At 39.7% G+C, this 16,819-nt stretch overlaps 1 protein-coding gene, 1 long non-coding RNA gene and 2 other non-coding genes across 4 annotated transcripts in view; all 4 read right to left on the minus strand.

The window, feature by feature from the left end:
• The window catches only part of vopp1b (VOPP1 WW domain binding protein b), a 29,543-nt gene extending 23,644 nt beyond the window's left edge, over positions 1-5,899 (minus strand). Inside the window, exon 1 of the mRNA XM_058639359.1 lies at positions 5,602-5,899. Coding sequence (XP_058495342.1) covers positions 5,602-5,652 — 51 coding nt within the window. The 5' untranslated portion in view covers positions 5,653-5,899. The remainder of the gene's footprint in view (positions 1-5,601) is intronic.
• A 4,049-nt stretch (positions 5,900-9,948) lies between these two features.
• Positions 9,949-13,745, minus strand: LOC131465635 (uncharacterized). Its single transcript, XR_009241331.1, has 3 exons — positions 13,588-13,745; positions 10,207-10,410; positions 9,949-10,076 (listed from the first exon to the last, which is right to left on the minus strand). It is a non-coding gene; the product is annotated as an uncharacterized LOC131465635 (long non-coding RNA).
• Positions 10,697-10,768, minus strand: trnaa-ugc (transfer RNA alanine (anticodon UGC)). The gene has a single exon. It is a non-coding gene; the product is annotated as a tRNA-Ala (tRNA).
• trnaa-ugc (transfer RNA alanine (anticodon UGC)) lies at positions 13,045-13,116 on the minus strand. Its single transcript has one exon. It is a non-coding gene; the product is annotated as a tRNA-Ala (tRNA).
• Positions 13,746-16,819: the final 3,074 nt, after the last annotated feature.

Consider the following 16,819-nt stretch of genomic DNA (forward strand, 5'->3'; position numbering starts at 1 on the left):
AAGTCATGGTACAGTATGTCGTCCAAAATGTGACAAAAAAGTCATAGTATAGTATGTCGTCCAAAATGTGTCAAAAAAGTCATAGTATAGTATGTCGTCCAAAATGTGACAAAAAAGTCATAGTATAGTATGTCGTCCAAAATGTGTGAAAAAAGTCATAGTATAGTATGTTGTACAAAATGTGACCAAAAATTCATAATTTAGTATGTTATCCAAAATACGAAAAAAAAGTCATAGTATAGTATGTCGTCCAAAATATGAAAAAAAGTCATACTATAGTATGTTGTCAAAAATATGAAAAAAAAGTCATACTATAGTATGTTGTCAAAAATATGAAAAAAAAGTCATAGTATAGTATGTCGTCCAAAATATGAAAAAAAAGTCATAGTATAGTATGTTGTCCAAAATATGAAAAAAAAGTCATAGTATAGTATGTCGTCCAAAATGTGACAAAAAGTCATAGTATAGTATGTCGTCCAAAATATGAAAAAAAAGTCATAGTATAGTATGTTGTCCAAAATATGAAAAAAAAGTCATGGTATAGTATGTTGTCCAAAATATGAAAAAAAAGTCATAGTATAGTATGTCGTCCAAATTGCAAAATGAACCGATCAGATTATGGTATGCATACACATGTGTTTGTACCAATTCTACCAATGTAGAAGAAGCTTCACTTCCGTTTCCGTAGTCATCAAACGCTGCTTGTGTCTGCTCGTCCCCTCGTTGAACGCTATCCGTCTCACTTTGTTCCTCTTCCATGTGACTTCGTGGAAGTCATGATCAACTGTTTATATGAACACCGATCTGACTGACGCTGGGCATATACCAGTCCTCTCTCGGATTAGAGTTTTCAGCTGACATGTTTACACACACATTTTCATCCCAATTCTTGTGTCCATGTACACTTGGCTACTGATCTAAAATTTGAGTGACATCAGTACCATTGTATTTACACTTTAGCAGTCGGGAGTCATGTTGTTGATACATGAGCTTCAATTTGTGTCCATAGTTCAGTTTGTTTGTACAGGATATAAAATGACAATGACAATGACAGTTTCATGCTCTGACAATGGTAGCTTAGACGAATATTTGGGGGAGAATATTGTTTGGAGACAGATTACAGCTCACTGGCCACCACTGTCTCAATATTTACCACATCAGCTGCAGAGCAATGAAAGAAACATGGTCATCATGAGAGAAACACACAGCAGAGCGCTCCCCTCTGACTTTATTCTTCCTGTTTACATGAATCCTGTTGGGACACATTACATACAGTACAGTGTAGCCATTAGCCATTTCATATAATAGCCAGTCCAGCAAATGGAAGCAACAAGACCAAAGTTGCAAGCTGCAGGGGAGAGAAGCACACCTATACATATATATATATATATACATACTGTATATATATATATATATATGTACTGTATATATATGTATACATATGTATATATGTATATATATACATATGTATACGATGGAACTTCACTGGAAGATAATGCAGTCACACCCAGTGTGTGTGTGTGTGTGAGTACACTATGTATGTATCCCTTTTATTTCCATGCGTCAGACTAAATAACTAAGCTGCTGCTTCTGCTGCTGCTGCTGCTGCTGCTGCTGCTGCTGCTGCTGCTGCTGCTGCTGCTGCTGCTGCTGCTGCTGCTGCTGCTGCTGCTGCTGCTGCTGCTGCTGCTGCTGCTGCCCTTGAGCTCGCGGCACAGTCACGCTGATGTCAACAACTAAAACAAGACGGGTTTAGAGCCGAGAGTCTGACAAGCAACAACAGACCTGTGTGATTCAGGTTTATTCAAACACCCAACATACATCCACTTTATGACTATTATGGTCTGTTCTCTGGCATCACCCTCAGCTTCCACTCTACATGAGAAGCTTTACTACAGTAATCAGCCATTTATTGGACTCACTTCTTGTTTGAATGATTAAAATATCTCAGATATCTGTGGTTCTTGATGTGCTCACAGAATTAAACTCACTCACACACACCAGGACAATATTCTTACACATCGCAACTAGCATTAGAAATAAGTTTTCACCTCACTGGTGAATTTTCTACATATAAGCTGCAACTCACTATTATTTTCATAATCAATTAATCAGTTGATTAGTTTCTCAATTAATCAATTAGTCATTTGGTCAAAATATTGATTGGCGTTTCCCACACCTCGCAATGATGATGTTCTTAAATGTCTACAGACCAAAATGATTTTGTTGTGATGTCTATCCAGGTGCTGGGTTATGATTCACTGTCAGCTGGCTCTCCATCACATGAAGACACGCCCATCACACGGTTCGGTTTTATTCAAGTAAATCCTCAGAAGAGCAGTTGTGTATCTGGTCTCTTTCTTCTGTCTCCACCTCATCTTCCTCCTTTCTGTCCTCCACCTCTCCTCTTCCCCCCATTTTTCCTTTCATCCCAACCGGTCGAGGCAGATGGCCGCACATCTTTGAGTCTTTCTTCTTCTGTTTCTCTGCTCTCTACAGTGTTGTCTATGAACAGTGCCGTGAGATAATGGATGTTGTGATTCAACGCTTTACAAATGAATTGAATTTAACTTTTCAACAAACCTACAATGATTTAAACACCCAGAATGCCTTCCAAGGCCACTCCCAGGCCACTCCCAGGCCACTCCCAGGCTTTTAACTATTGGATACACCTGACCAGAGCTTCATGTGTGTTTACAAAGGTTAGCATTGTCGCTAGTTTCTGTGGGATTGCTGCTGCATAAGAGGAGTCAAAGAGGAAACAGTGATTGTTGGTTACAAGTAAAACTCTGGAGAAATGTCTGTGTTTGCAGCTCAGTCACTTCAACATTATATGTTTGCAGGGATTTAAATGTCATTTGTGTTTATTGAAAAGTTACAAACTACAGCTTTAGGGGTGTTAATTTAATTTAGCAAGAACCCAGGTGTTCTTGCTGCAAAGGCAAGGGTGCTAATGTGTGGCCCCTGCAATACCCATTCAAAATCTGTGCTTACACAACATGACACAAAGAGAATAAACCAGATTTTAAACCTGTAAAAATCAGCATCATGTGTTTGAGTGCTGCAGAGGCCTTTCCCCCACAAAACACATACAAACACTTGACCTTCAGATGAACAGGTGGGAAGAAGCTCTTATCAAAGTGAACACAGAAACTAGCACAAGGTCTCAGGGAGGCATCTCCCTCTGGCTGCCTGCTGCTCCCATTCAAACAGGAGGTGACTCACTTATCCTGCTGAAATAAAATAATGATGATGAGAGTTAATAATACATGGAGAGACATGGATGTTAGTGATACTGAACTCAGGAGGAGAGGGCACACTGACCACATTGTGTTACCTTAGAGCTCATTGTTCCTCCTTAAACCACCAGGAGGAAGCAGGACATGAAGCAGGACTGAGGAGGACAAGTGTCTTTAAAGGTCAGGAGGACATGTACGACAAGCTGATGAAAGGTGTTCAGTGGTCACAAAATAGAATTGGGACAAAAAAGTGAATATGCTCCAGCATACAGTCCTAGTCATTTACAGTATTATTGATTTAAATATTAAAATAGAGCTTTTCTAGTCTTGATGATGATTTAAAGCTGCTTTACACAGTTTTTGCCATTCACCCGTTCACATGCATTCACTCATGCATTCATACAGCACATCAATGTTTCATACCCACTCACACACTGCCAGCACAGAAGCAACGTGCGGTTAAGTGTCTTGCTCAAGGGCACATCGGCATGTAGACTAGCAGAGCCAGGAATTGAATCCACAACCTTCAAGTTGAAAGACAACTCACTCATTTAAGTACTAAAAGGGTGAGTGTGCATGTGTTCAGTCATTCCAGGACCTCATGATAAATGATCTTATTCAAAATTCTTCTTTTTTACCACAATATGTTTATTAAAAAGTATCTAATGTGAAATTTAAAAAAAGAAGGAAAAAAAAAGAAATAGTTTCTTCCCTGAATGTGATGATTTCTCTGAGATGCCATTTTAATCATTTAAAGCATATTTCTGTGTGGTTTTGCATTCATATTTTTAGTTTTTAATAATGAAATCCCAATTTTATCTTTGTACTTCCCTTCCCTGTAAAAAGTTAATACAGATGTGTAATTGTTCCCAGAGGAGCCCACAAAAGTGCTTTGGCTTCTATGCTGTGCTGGGTGTTTTGTTGAATGAATCACTTCCCCCTAAATGTCCTAAATTATATTCACAATTTTTTTATTTTTTTTATTTGTTAAATTGTCTTTTTATCGTGGCATGGGACTGACACCAGGAGTACACTGGATGTGCCCTCTAATGGCTGGGGTCAATTAAGAGAGTGTCCAATTAACCCGTCCATGTTGATTGGGCAACTTGCTCGAGTGTACCCCAAACCTTGACCTGTTGGCATTCGAACCGGCAACCCTTCAATTACAAGCCAATTTCCCTTTCCAGTCAGTCATGTGTTGCTCAGTGAAAGGCACTGTATACATAAATAACAAGTACTACTGTTGTGATTATTTGGTCAGGATATTCTCATATTGTCTCATTATTACCCAAAACATGTTTAGCCATTATTTGCAATAAATGTTTTGATAATAAATGTAAGGTTTAATAAATTCTGTTTCGACTTGAATCTCACGATACATTTTGCATTTTATCGTTTTGCACTTTTATTACTGCACACATATTGTGATTTGCTATTAAAAAAAAATCAGTCACTGTGTTGTTATGCCTTGGATTCATCCTGCTGTCTCTTACAATAAAATGTGTTTCATCACATTTTGCTGCTTCCTCACAATAAAGAATATTTAACTTAATAATATTGTGAATCTAAATTATTTTGTAAGGGTGATTGTGTCACAAAATGGTCATAATGTTCTGTCTCACATTGTCTCACATGATGTGTAAAGCATATTTTACTTTGTCAATAATGTGGCTGAAAAAAATGAAATTATTATATAATGATTTGTACTAAAATGAATGAAAATGAGGTCGAGACTCGTGGCTGTTTAACTGTATGTACAGCTGATGGTGTGTGTGTGTGTGTGTGTGTGTGTGTGTGTGTGTGTGTGTGTGTGTGTCCTACAGGCCCAGTAACCTAGTGAGTGCTGCTGACTGCATGAGTACAAAGACAAAGGATGACAGAATCACAGGTTCTGGAACTCTGCTGGTTTACTTATCACTCACCAAACAACCGAACAATGAAAATCAGCTTTTATCAGGTCAAAGTGAATCTTCACGTCTCTCATCAACACACACAGCAGCGGCACCGTGACCTCTTTTCATATTTCTCAGTTTTTGTCCTCATGCTCTAACATACATGCAGCAGCAGCAGCAGCAGCGGCAGCACCCAGTGATGCAAAAGTGAATTTCCCCTCATGTACAGTGTGTGTTAGTGGATCACGTGCACGCCGAAGTGAACACGAGATGTCAAAGATGTTCTGAATGTCCATGTGTCTTCTGTAGGATGTGATGAGTGCTGATGCTAATGGAGGAATTATCGAATTGTGTTGGTTTTGAATGGAGTTTGGTGAAGCAACGCGGACCGGCACGAATCACAACGATAAACCCCGAAAATCATCATCTCACTCAGATGCGCCTGTGCGCTGGTCACGGGCATGTCTCACCTCTACAAGCAGCCAGAATGTCAGCGCTACACCGGCCGCTGGGTTCCTCATGTCTCCGCCGGGAGGAGGAGGAGGAGGAGGAGGAGAGACAGAGCTGAGCTCCGCTGCCGGAGAAGAAAAGACGAGCAGGAGCAGGAGGAGGAGGAGGAGGAGGAGATGCTCCTGTATCACTACGTGGATTTCATCCCGTCATGGAGACAGAGATCAGATCCAGTCCAGACTGAGGTGAGAGGACGAGGCAGCCGTGCTGACGTTCAGAGGATCCACAGTCAGAGATGGATTCTCATCATGGTGGGAAACTGCGCGAGCTTGTGATGTTGCCATGTTAGCCACGCCCCTTTCCACAGAGTACCCCACCCCCACCTGCAAGTCCTATACCTCTCAACACATACGCTTTTCACTGTACAGTGTACATACACAACAACAACAACAACAACAACAACAACACACTTATTGTATCCTGACAACGAAGTTTGCACTTCCGGTGAATTTTGCTTTCTTTAACGATATTTTACTATTCATTTGTGCTGTCTCAAAAAACATTTTCTTTTTTGCACTTCCTCAAAATAAACTTGTTGTATTGAAATATTATGTGTTTGTTTTTTAATATTTGAATTATTGATTATTGATTATAATATATTCAGTCACAAAAAACTGTTATCACACAATATTTTACTCTCCAGTATATTACTCTTAGTCTTACAATATATTTTGTATTATTCAGAATAAATTGTGTGTCGTATCTAAATCATTTAGCACTCCCTTACAATAAATGTGCTCTCTTGAAATGTCTTTTGTGCTCTCACTTACATTATATTGTGTTGTAAAGCTTGTTGTTTGTATTTCCCTGAGAATACATTTTGCAGTTTCATATTCTTTGCTTGGCAACTGTCACTCTCTGCCTCTCTGCTTTTCTAAAGGCTTGTCATGGCTCATTGTTACATATTTCTGAAAGCCTTCATACTAATGCTGTGCTGCTGTAATGACAGCAGCTGGTGTCACCTGGACAGCTGAGACACAAGAAACAATGATGAATGTTCCAGCCATTGCTCCAGGAGCAACACTAGACTAGATAATAAGGAAACAGTTGGGGCTAATATGTGGTGAGGAGCAATAAGTGGAAGCGGCTGATAATGTCACCTGGGGGAATAAAACCCCAGCACAGAGACTTAATTATTTCAAGAAAATTAAAAACTTTATTTAGTTCAAAATGGTCCATGTGCAGGAGCTTTTAAATGTAAATGTAGGAGGACAAATTGGGAAAATGACTCTTTATTAAAAAACAATCCTGGTATGACACCTATAGTCTCACGTCAGGGTAGAGCTCAGCAAAAGTGCAAGGAAAAGAACGGTGAAAGAAAATTCAAATCAAAACAACACACAAAAAAATGTAAATCTGATACATTTACTACAATAAATATTTGTATTGTCATCTGTGTGTTCACTGCGACACAGAGAGGATCTGATGTTTGTCTTATTTATATATATATATTTGTACATTAACCTGCCTGAGGACAACAGTCCTGGCATGTTTACACACTGATGTTCATCAATATACAAAATAGCAAATGTGTTTCTCAATGAATCAATCAATAAAGCCGTCAGTAAAGTAAACATTTATCTTGTCATGACGAGAAACTGATCACATTATAACAAGACTATCCTGTCATAACCAGAAAATGATCTTATCATAGCAAGAAACGTATCTCATCACATGAGAAAAGATCTTGTTATAATGTGAAAACTAGCCTCCCACTCAACCTGCATATTTCTTTATAATACTGCAAACATTTATATTTTTGTTTTCAGCCAAGTGACCACTTGGCAATGAGCCTCATCAAGTCACACAATGAGCAGACCAACACTCAAAGCAGAACAAGGCTGAAAATGTTCAAATAAATGTAAAATAGAGAGACTTCAGGTATAATGACTTCCTCTCTGTACATAATTACAGCAAACTTAGGAATTAAAGAGGAAGAACAAAGGTCCACAGGTGGGTTTTTTTCACCAGCTGTCACTGGGTTCAACCCGTTCCTGGTTCTGAAAATGTTATGATGTTAAGTTTGCCTTTGCTGCACCTGTACACACAACATTAATGCAGTCTAATACAGCAGCTCTGCAACTGATGCATTCATGTTGGTTTTAATGTGTTTCAGCAGAAAGGCGTTGACTCAGCTTTGGAGGCTGCAGACTGTGGTGATGTTTATTGCAGCCTTTCCTGACTGGAAAGTTGAGTTTGTAGACCACACAAAAGTCCATTGAAAAGACTTGACAGGAACACAGAAGCTGTCACTGAGTTAAATATGAATGAAGGATTTCAAACACTGAAGACACAAAATAACACATTTGAACTTACAGATGGAGGCAGCAGTGGATCAACAACTCCTGTGTGCTGTGAACTCAAATCACTGCTTTTCTCTATGGACTTTGGCGCAGGGAGTGAACAGTTACCAGAGTTACAAGATGAACACTGTCTATAGCAGTGATTTGTGTTTAGTCATTTTCAGTGATCCACAGTAGACACACAGCAGTGTGATGGTTTGCAACATAACATGAGAAAAAGGGTTGATTAGACGCAGTTTTGCTACAGCCACTTTTCTTATTTAGCTCAGAGATTAGACTGGATGAGAATCAGCATTAGTGATAATGGGCAGAAATGTTCTGTGGAGAAACAAGCACACACACACACACACACACACACACACACACAGAGAGATCCTCTTGAAGTGAAGTCTTTCATCTGTTCCATTTCCAGCAGTGCCCCCAGACAAATGAGGCCTGATGTAGTAATTACTGGGTATCAGAGGATGTAAACACTGCACATGTAGCAGAGATCTGCAGCACAACACAGAGAGAGATTACTCAGCTTTTTCCCTCTGCCTCTCACAGCACTACATTACCATTGTAAAGGATCAGTACCAATGTACAAGCTCACATCAGGACAGGGAAATTAAGAGAGGGACAAGAGGGAAAAACACTTGACAATTAAAACAAGAAACACAACAAATTGTGTATGACAGTAGTTTATGGTGCAGAAGAAAAAAACTAATGATACTGAGAACAGTATCTGAGCACTACGCTGCAGCAAACATGACACCATGAACATATATGTTGTTGTTAACTGAACTTTGACAAATGAACAATTGGAACAGGAAAATGCAATAATTGTGTAAAACTGAAACAAAGAAATGCTATAATGGTGTTTTTATTTACAGTGTATAATGTGTACAAATGGAAATGGGATATATCGCCAAGCAAATAACACACAACGGTCTCCTATTTGTTCCTAGACTTTACTCATTACTCAACATTTGCATGGTACTGAGACAGATAAGGCTCCGGTGTTGTGTATATTTCTTCAATAATGTCAATCTAAAAGTGGTTCCGCCTTTCAGACAGTTCCCCCTATCAGTATACATCAGCCCAACATTTGTACCTGCCCACTGCTCAGTCGACTCCCAGAGATGCTGGCCTTCCCTGGAAGTGTCGATTTTGCAGCATTTATCCAATCACAGTTTCACTCACCAGTGGAAAAAAAACTATTCTGTCTTATAGAGATCAATTGAAGCTGAGCTTCTCTATCTCTATCTATAAGTATATCTGAGCAATCTAATGCAATGCAACTCATTGAATGAAAACATTTCTGTTGCAGATGAACACTGATATGTTAACACAAATGGGATACTTCTCAAATCACTATGACAAATGAAATCACTATTACAACCTTGTTCTTTCTCTCCCTAGTTTGTGTCTTTTCTTCCTGTTAGAGCTGGTCGAGTCATGAGTCATCAGGGTTAATTATCCGGATCCGTTAAATAACTCATGAGTCACGAATCCGAGTTCTCCTTTAAACCCGGATCCATTGAGTCCTAACTACACTATGGGTGTATTCACACCAGCCACTGGAAAGGTCATCTTCTTACTTTGCAGAGAGTACATTGGGGACTTGTCAATGGGATCCAGACAGGAGTACAACATCAGTATTTCTGATATTTCAATATTTATTTCAGAGCAGTTATCGTCCAGTTGATGCTGACAAGGTCCGCTGCCAAGGCATCAACTGCCTCCCATCCGGGAATGCCTCTGGGGTCACACCGACTATCCTGTCACATGAAATGAAAACAAAAACAATTCATATAGCTAATTTAAGAGAAACAGTGAAGGAACAAGCATCTGTAATGGTCCGACATTAGCCACTTTACTAGAGTTGAAGTGACAGGACCTTCACTTTCAACTCTAGGTTCCTAAAGGAATTATTAGTAAGGAGTGAGTGAGAGGGGTACATGTGCCCATGTAACAGAAAGGAATTGCCCTCTGCGAATTAGATTTACAGATTTACATCAAAGGGACTGGAAAAGAATATCAGTGAAGTATTGTCACATCAGGAGACTCATCCTCCTGAACTCCCTCCAGCATCCCTGGCAGATCTCCTCTATTGGACTGGGCCAGCAAGTGCTCCACCGCAATAAGCTCACCTGCCATAAGTAGTCGCCAGGAAAAACAAGATTGAAGTAGAATGAGAGGTGTAACCATCATAACCTGGCAGTTTGGTCATTAATAGAATATTGTCCAGCATCTGTTCTTTTGTTCCCATGACAATCTTACCGGTAGGTTTCCCCGGGGGTGTAAACTCTGGCGGAAGTGTGACTCTGTTGCTGAGGACATTCACACTGGACATCAGACAAACGTCATAAATCCTTGTGTGTGATGTAACACTCATATTCAGAGTCTGCTGAGCCCGGTTTGTGTTCCATCTGGACACCCCATCAAGCCTATACATTTGTGTATGCAGAGCATTACATCTCCACCCTGGCAAGACAAAAGTGTTGGTGACAACAATAAAAAAGAATGTTAAGTCATTCAGCAGACGTTTTTATCAAAAGCAACTTACAAGGGAGATATAACATTCAAAAATAAATTGCAACAGGGACCTTAGAGTAATAATAAATACAGATTTTAATACTTAATACACAACTTAATCACAGCATTCCATAACAAAATATTCAAAATGTTTAGAGTTTAAACTTGCCTGGGATGAATCAGATTCATAAAACTCCATTGAAACATATATTCTAATGCAAAAAGAGCACCAGTGTGGAGATGCCGGGGATTGAACCCGGGGCCTCATACATGCAAAGCATGCGCTCTACCACTGAGCTACATCCCCATACTTTCACAGGTATGAAATGTCATAACAAGTAGCTTACACGCGATAGAACAGTGAGCGAGAGGAAGTGAAGGCTCTCAGTTGACTCAACAATATAATAATATAATAACAATAATGAATGCAGTCTAACCAGAAAGTTCCAACACTTTATTGAATAGCCACCAGAGGGCGATATTGCTGGTTGCAAAAATAACTGGATGGCAGTCTATGACAGAAAGAGCTTCTACTCACTTAATCTATAACACACACACACACACACACACCAGAGATGTTCACAGATACATATGAATTCAAAGCATTTACTGTAGTTCTATCATCCATACAGTACAGGAATAAAATGCATTGTAGTTTTAATTTAAACGGTCTACTGCGATGCAATGTGAAGAAACACAATAAAACTTATACCTTCATAACCGTCTTTTGCAAAACAACTATTGCACACAAACCAACTGAACTGAGCCATCATTAATTTGACCAGTAACACTTGTGCTTTTCCTGCTAAAACATTCCAAAAAAGCAATAACAAGGCATCAGAGATGAACTGCACCCCATTCTGTCAGCCAACATGTGTAACAGACTCTGTGGGGCAACAGTAGAGTGTCTGACTCCCAAACAAGCCTCATATTGCAAGCAAGTGCAGAAGCACACACAGACAGAGCCACCAAAAATAGTACTTCACTCCCACTCCGTTGGGCGAAGTAATAACACAATAAGCCCATTATGCTGGGCCTAAAGAAACCACACGCTTTGGCAATTTACTTGAATGTTTCTAATCTTTTGTTCATGAGAGCAACAATCATTTCGATTTGTGAAACAAATGGTGGCAGAGAATCTTGATCTCAAATCTAAGCAAAATAAATGTGATTCACATTTTTTCCAGAATTGTGTAGCCCTATCTGATTATTAGCTGAATTTTTTTTCAAGACTGAATTTGGTTCATTTAGAGTGTAAGAAACTTCCAAATGATCCTTTAGACTGTGCTTATGAATTCCTAAAATTTGAATGAAGATCTCATTGTCGGCAGGATTAGAACCTGCACGGGAGACACCTATGAATTACTAGTCCATCAGCTTAACCACTTAACCACTCGGCCACGACAACACACACTATATGCCAAGAGACAGTCAAAAAAAACAACACATACACATGCAAAAAGCCTACTGTAGGCCCTCTTGGTTGGTCCTTAGTATCTAACAGTTAGGGACCGGTTGATTGAGATTGGAGGACAAAACGAGGTAGGAGGTCCTAATCTCAGTCAACAGCATGATTGGTGAAATCAGAGACCCAGACAAAAGCAAACGATTCCCGATCCCAAGCCTTCTTTCCTGTAACGTAGCAAACGGGTGGCCACTGGCAGACCTGCTCAGTGTTGCCAACTTGGAAAAACGAATCTAGCGACTCTTTCTGGTGTTATTGGAGACTTTTGTGGTGTTTGGAGACTCTCACGTAAATCACTCTGCAGTTACTGTGCTGCCGGGATCCCCTCCCCCTCCCAAGGCACTCACAGACGGTCAGTCTCACAGTAGCCTCTGCAGCCAGTCCCAGTCCCAGTCAGCAGAGAGGAGACGCTCGCCACCCTGTGTCCAAGCTGCTGTTCCCGTGCCATGTTATGTCTGACATGGGTCAGTAGTGATAGCTGTACCGTGTCACGGTGCACACATGGTTATATCAGGCAAATGGACAATTATACAAATTAGGCGATAGCGTCATTCAGTGACATTTAGACTTTCATTACTGAGGAGTTGGCAACAGTGCTGAGCGGAGGAGCTGGTAGTCAACAACACTCCTGTAACCAATCATGCTGTTGACTGAGGTTAGGACCTCCTACCTCATTAACATATAGACACAGAAATACAGAAATAAATAAATGTAGGTGAACAGAAATGTAGAAATAAATGTAAAGCATTTTATTTATTTTATTTATTAATATACTTATGCATTTACTTATTTATCCCTGTATTTATTTATAAATGTATTTGTTTATTTACATATTTATTTATTTATTTATACATGTATTTATTTGTTTATTTATGTATACATGTATTTAATTATTCCTGTATTTATGTATACATTTATTTAATTCTTCCTGTATTTATTTATACATAAGTCATGTTTTGTCCATACCAAACAAGTATTCCAATAATTGAGAAAATCGACAGATGAATTGAGTATGAAACCTGACGTTGAGGGAGTAGTAGTGTTTTCAGTCTATTCAGATCATCTTATTTTCTTCACATGTTTTCTTGCATACATTCTACAGCCAAAACACACAACTGTGGAGATGCCGGGGATTGAACCCGGGGCCTCATACATGCAAAGCATGCGCTCTACCACTGAGCTACATCCCCACTGACAATCACATGCAAACACACAATGACGAAATGAAAACTGCATAGTCAGTTCACAGTGACTCACTAAAAAAGTATCAGTGACTAAAGTGTTTACTCTACGACCTATAAAACCTGTAGATGTGAGTGTGGACACTCTCAAATGTATTCACACAAAGGACCACTAACAAAAGAAAACAAATAAAATACTTCAAGTACTTCAAGAAAGAACACAAAGATACAAGTAATTTAAATAAATCATATATATATATATATATATATATATATATATATATATATATATATATATATATATATAAATAATAAATAACTAATCAAGTCTCAAGTCTCAAGTCTCAACAACCACAACAACAACAACCACAACAACAACAACAACAACCACCACTACAGCCAGTCTGTCAAAGCTACAGGAGAACTAGCGTGCTAAGCTAACCTTAGCCCGTTGACCTTTCACTCGTTAGACTCGCTCACCTGTTGTTGACTCACCGACATCAGGTCACCTGGTCGCTTGTTTTTCTTAAATCCATTTCTAAGTGAATCACAAACGAAGTTAAACGCATTTGAGCCGCTTTGGGTCATCGACGACCTCGCCTCAAAGATAACGTAGCTTAATTGGTGTCGTGCGCGTGTGTAAGAACTGGAGAGAGCACGAGACATTATTCTCCCAGTGGCCGCTCGTGGTACTGCAACAAAAATACCCAAAAAGCAAGTTTCCCGTTGAACACAAGAGTAAAAGAGACGCCTGTAAAACTGTCCACCTCACAGGACACCTCGAGACTTTTATAGTTCTTTATATTCTATGTCATGAATTCCTAACATTCCTAAAATGTCACCCAGATTGACTTCACCAATGATTCCCGGGAGGCTGCTTGTCTTATCAGTTCATAAAGTTACTGATAAATGTGATGAACACGTGAATTAGAGGTGAAGATAAACAGGTGAGTGGAAGAATCTGGAGTTATAAAACTACTTTTAACACATTGTTATTGTTCCTAATAATACGATCATGATGAGATATTGATCATTATATTAATGTAACATCAATGTAAGAATGATATTGTAAAATCTCCACTTTGATGTGGATCTGTGCTCAGTCACACGATAGAAAACCGTCACATGACATGAGTTTCCTGCTTTAAACTCCCCACAACTGTGAAGTGTCAAGTTCTAACTGTCATAAACCATCATGTGTTGGGCTGAAGTTTCCTCTGGGCCTCCGACCAATGATCAACAGCCTGTCAACTACAGGGAATCAAACCCCCACCTCCACCCTCTCACCATCCTACTCATCCAGAAAACTGCACAATTCCTCCTCCTCACTCCCTGTGATGAGACGCATCACATTACTGAGGAGGAGGAGGAGAGCTGGAACTCCAAGGCTAATAAAGTCCAGGCCGAGAGTTTCCACAGGCACTGACTGCACCGCTCTTCATTCACCACGTTTCACTGGATTCTCCAATGACAATATGCAGTGACCTAATTAAAAAATAAAAAAGGAAAGTGAAGGAGCTCAAACACGATGTGCTGAATTCAGCGAGTCTCCTCACTGAAATAACACAGTGTTCATAAATCACCAAACCACAGAGAGAGAGAAGTCATTTGTTCTGCAGAAAATGGTTGAGCTATGACATCACAGTGCTGTGGTTGTCCACTAGGCCAGTGAACGTGATACTGGATTTACTTTGTGCACATATTGGTGAAAACGTTGAGCCCCAGCAGCATGTATAGAGTGGGAGGGGCCACTGGGACACAGGCCTGCAGCAGCGCTTGTGTTTCTGCTTGAAGGTCCCTCTGAAGTTGCTGCTCTCTGGACTCGCTCTCTATAATTGGCTCTCGGGTTTTCACCCTGAATTCTGCAGTCCTGCACAAAGCGGTGATTATTTCTGAGCGGTGGATGGATGGGGGGAGGTCTGAGGTCTGGGGTTAGTAGGAATTCTCATGCAGCTCATTGGCTGCTCAGTCTTTGTGAAATCCCTCAGTGGCAGAGTGAAGCCACAGAGCGCATGAGTTTCATCTGCTCGCCGCAATGACAGATGACTACATTAACCATGCAGGGTGCCACTGCTACAGCAGCCCTGAAACACCTCCCTCCTCTTAACATAGTCATTATTTAATTAGAGGGCAAACAGCATGAAGCTGAAACCACTGAGGAAACTACTGGTGTGCTCGTATACACTTTGAAATGCCTCTGCCCCGCCCTCTGCTTTTTAAAACTCTGCTACATTTCTCAGCAACAGTGTTGCCTCTGTTAGTGATGTGGTTTTGGGAGTTTTAAAGTTAGTGAAACAGGTTTCAATCATCGAACATAAACCTGCTCACATTTTTATCCAATCAAACTCAGAAGTGTCCCGTCCCCGTCTAACACCAAATTATTAATTGCCAATTAATGGTCAAACAGTTATGATGGAGGCAGAAGTGGATCGGCTTCAGTGTGCCTTTGTGGACCTTTGGTGCAGGAGAGTGAGTTTCCAGTTTCCAGTCACAAAAGTCTGTGTAAACACGAGACGAAATCCCAGACCAAAGCAGACTTTAGTTCAACATTCTGCAACTCTTTCAGTAACAGTGTACAAGTCTTCTCACAGTAAATACCTGATAAAACTGCACTTGTAACATTATTAAGGTACATGATAAACACAAATAAAAGATCAAATCATTCTGGAGCGTGACCCAAACAAGACACAATCATTAGAATCAATAAATAATGTTTATGCAGTTCTTCAGTCTTCAGTCAGAGCTGAGACCAAATCCAGTCTCCAAAAATCTGATCTCCACCATGTTTACATGTTTTTTAAAGACTGGCGTTCTTGTGACCTTTTTTATTATTTATATACATACATGTATTTATATTTTTATGAATGTATTCATTTATATCAACCTAACCCTTAACACTGACAGTTTTTATGATTTTACACCTGTGTTCTTGCTTTTAATTGTTCGATTGATCTTCATTTTTTTTTGTCTTGTCCATGATCTTGGTTTCATTAATTGGTCTGTTTGTAAACTCTGTATTATTATTATTATTATTATTATTATTATCATCGTTTTCATTAGCAGAACACATTTCATCTCGTTAGCACGAACCAGAGCGCACACTGTGCTGAAAAACCAGAATCCTCATGTGTCTTTGAAATTCCGACTGTGTTTGGGAAGTTAGTTATTGTTGTTGTTGTTGTTGTTGTTGTTAGTTCTGTTTCCAGTGTGAGCTGCCATGTTGACATGTTGATACCATAAGTGCATGTTTGGAAAACTGTGGACTGACGATGTGACCCGAGTGTCATTCTTGGCCAATCCACAGTTTTTCCTCGTGGAAACAACTTCCTGTAGAGTTTCATGGAAACAGATGCCAGTGACAGTCTCTCTCTCTCTCTCATTCTTAAAGCCTGCTGTTACGATGACTCTCCAGTTCAAGAAGACGTTTACCAAAAACTGCTCTTAAAACCATCTTTTAATGACCATCTTCCTCTTTTCATTCCTGTACTTGTGTTTGAATCATCTGTGGACTTTGGTGTGACGGAGAGAAAGATCTAAAAACTTCATTTACCAGCGGGAACGAGCGTCTAATGAAGCAGTGAACATAGACTTCACTAGGTGTGGATTGTATGACGTGAACCTTTGGTTTCATGGCTAAATTGACTTTTATGTCCCGACTGACACCAGTGAAGACGTCAGACTTTAACAACATTGTGCAAAAAGACTTTGACAA

Source organism: Solea solea, chromosome 1, assembly GCF_958295425.1.
Source record: "Solea solea chromosome 1, fSolSol10.1, whole genome shotgun sequence".
Lineage (NCBI taxonomy): Eukaryota > Metazoa > Chordata > Actinopteri > Pleuronectiformes > Soleidae > Solea > Solea solea.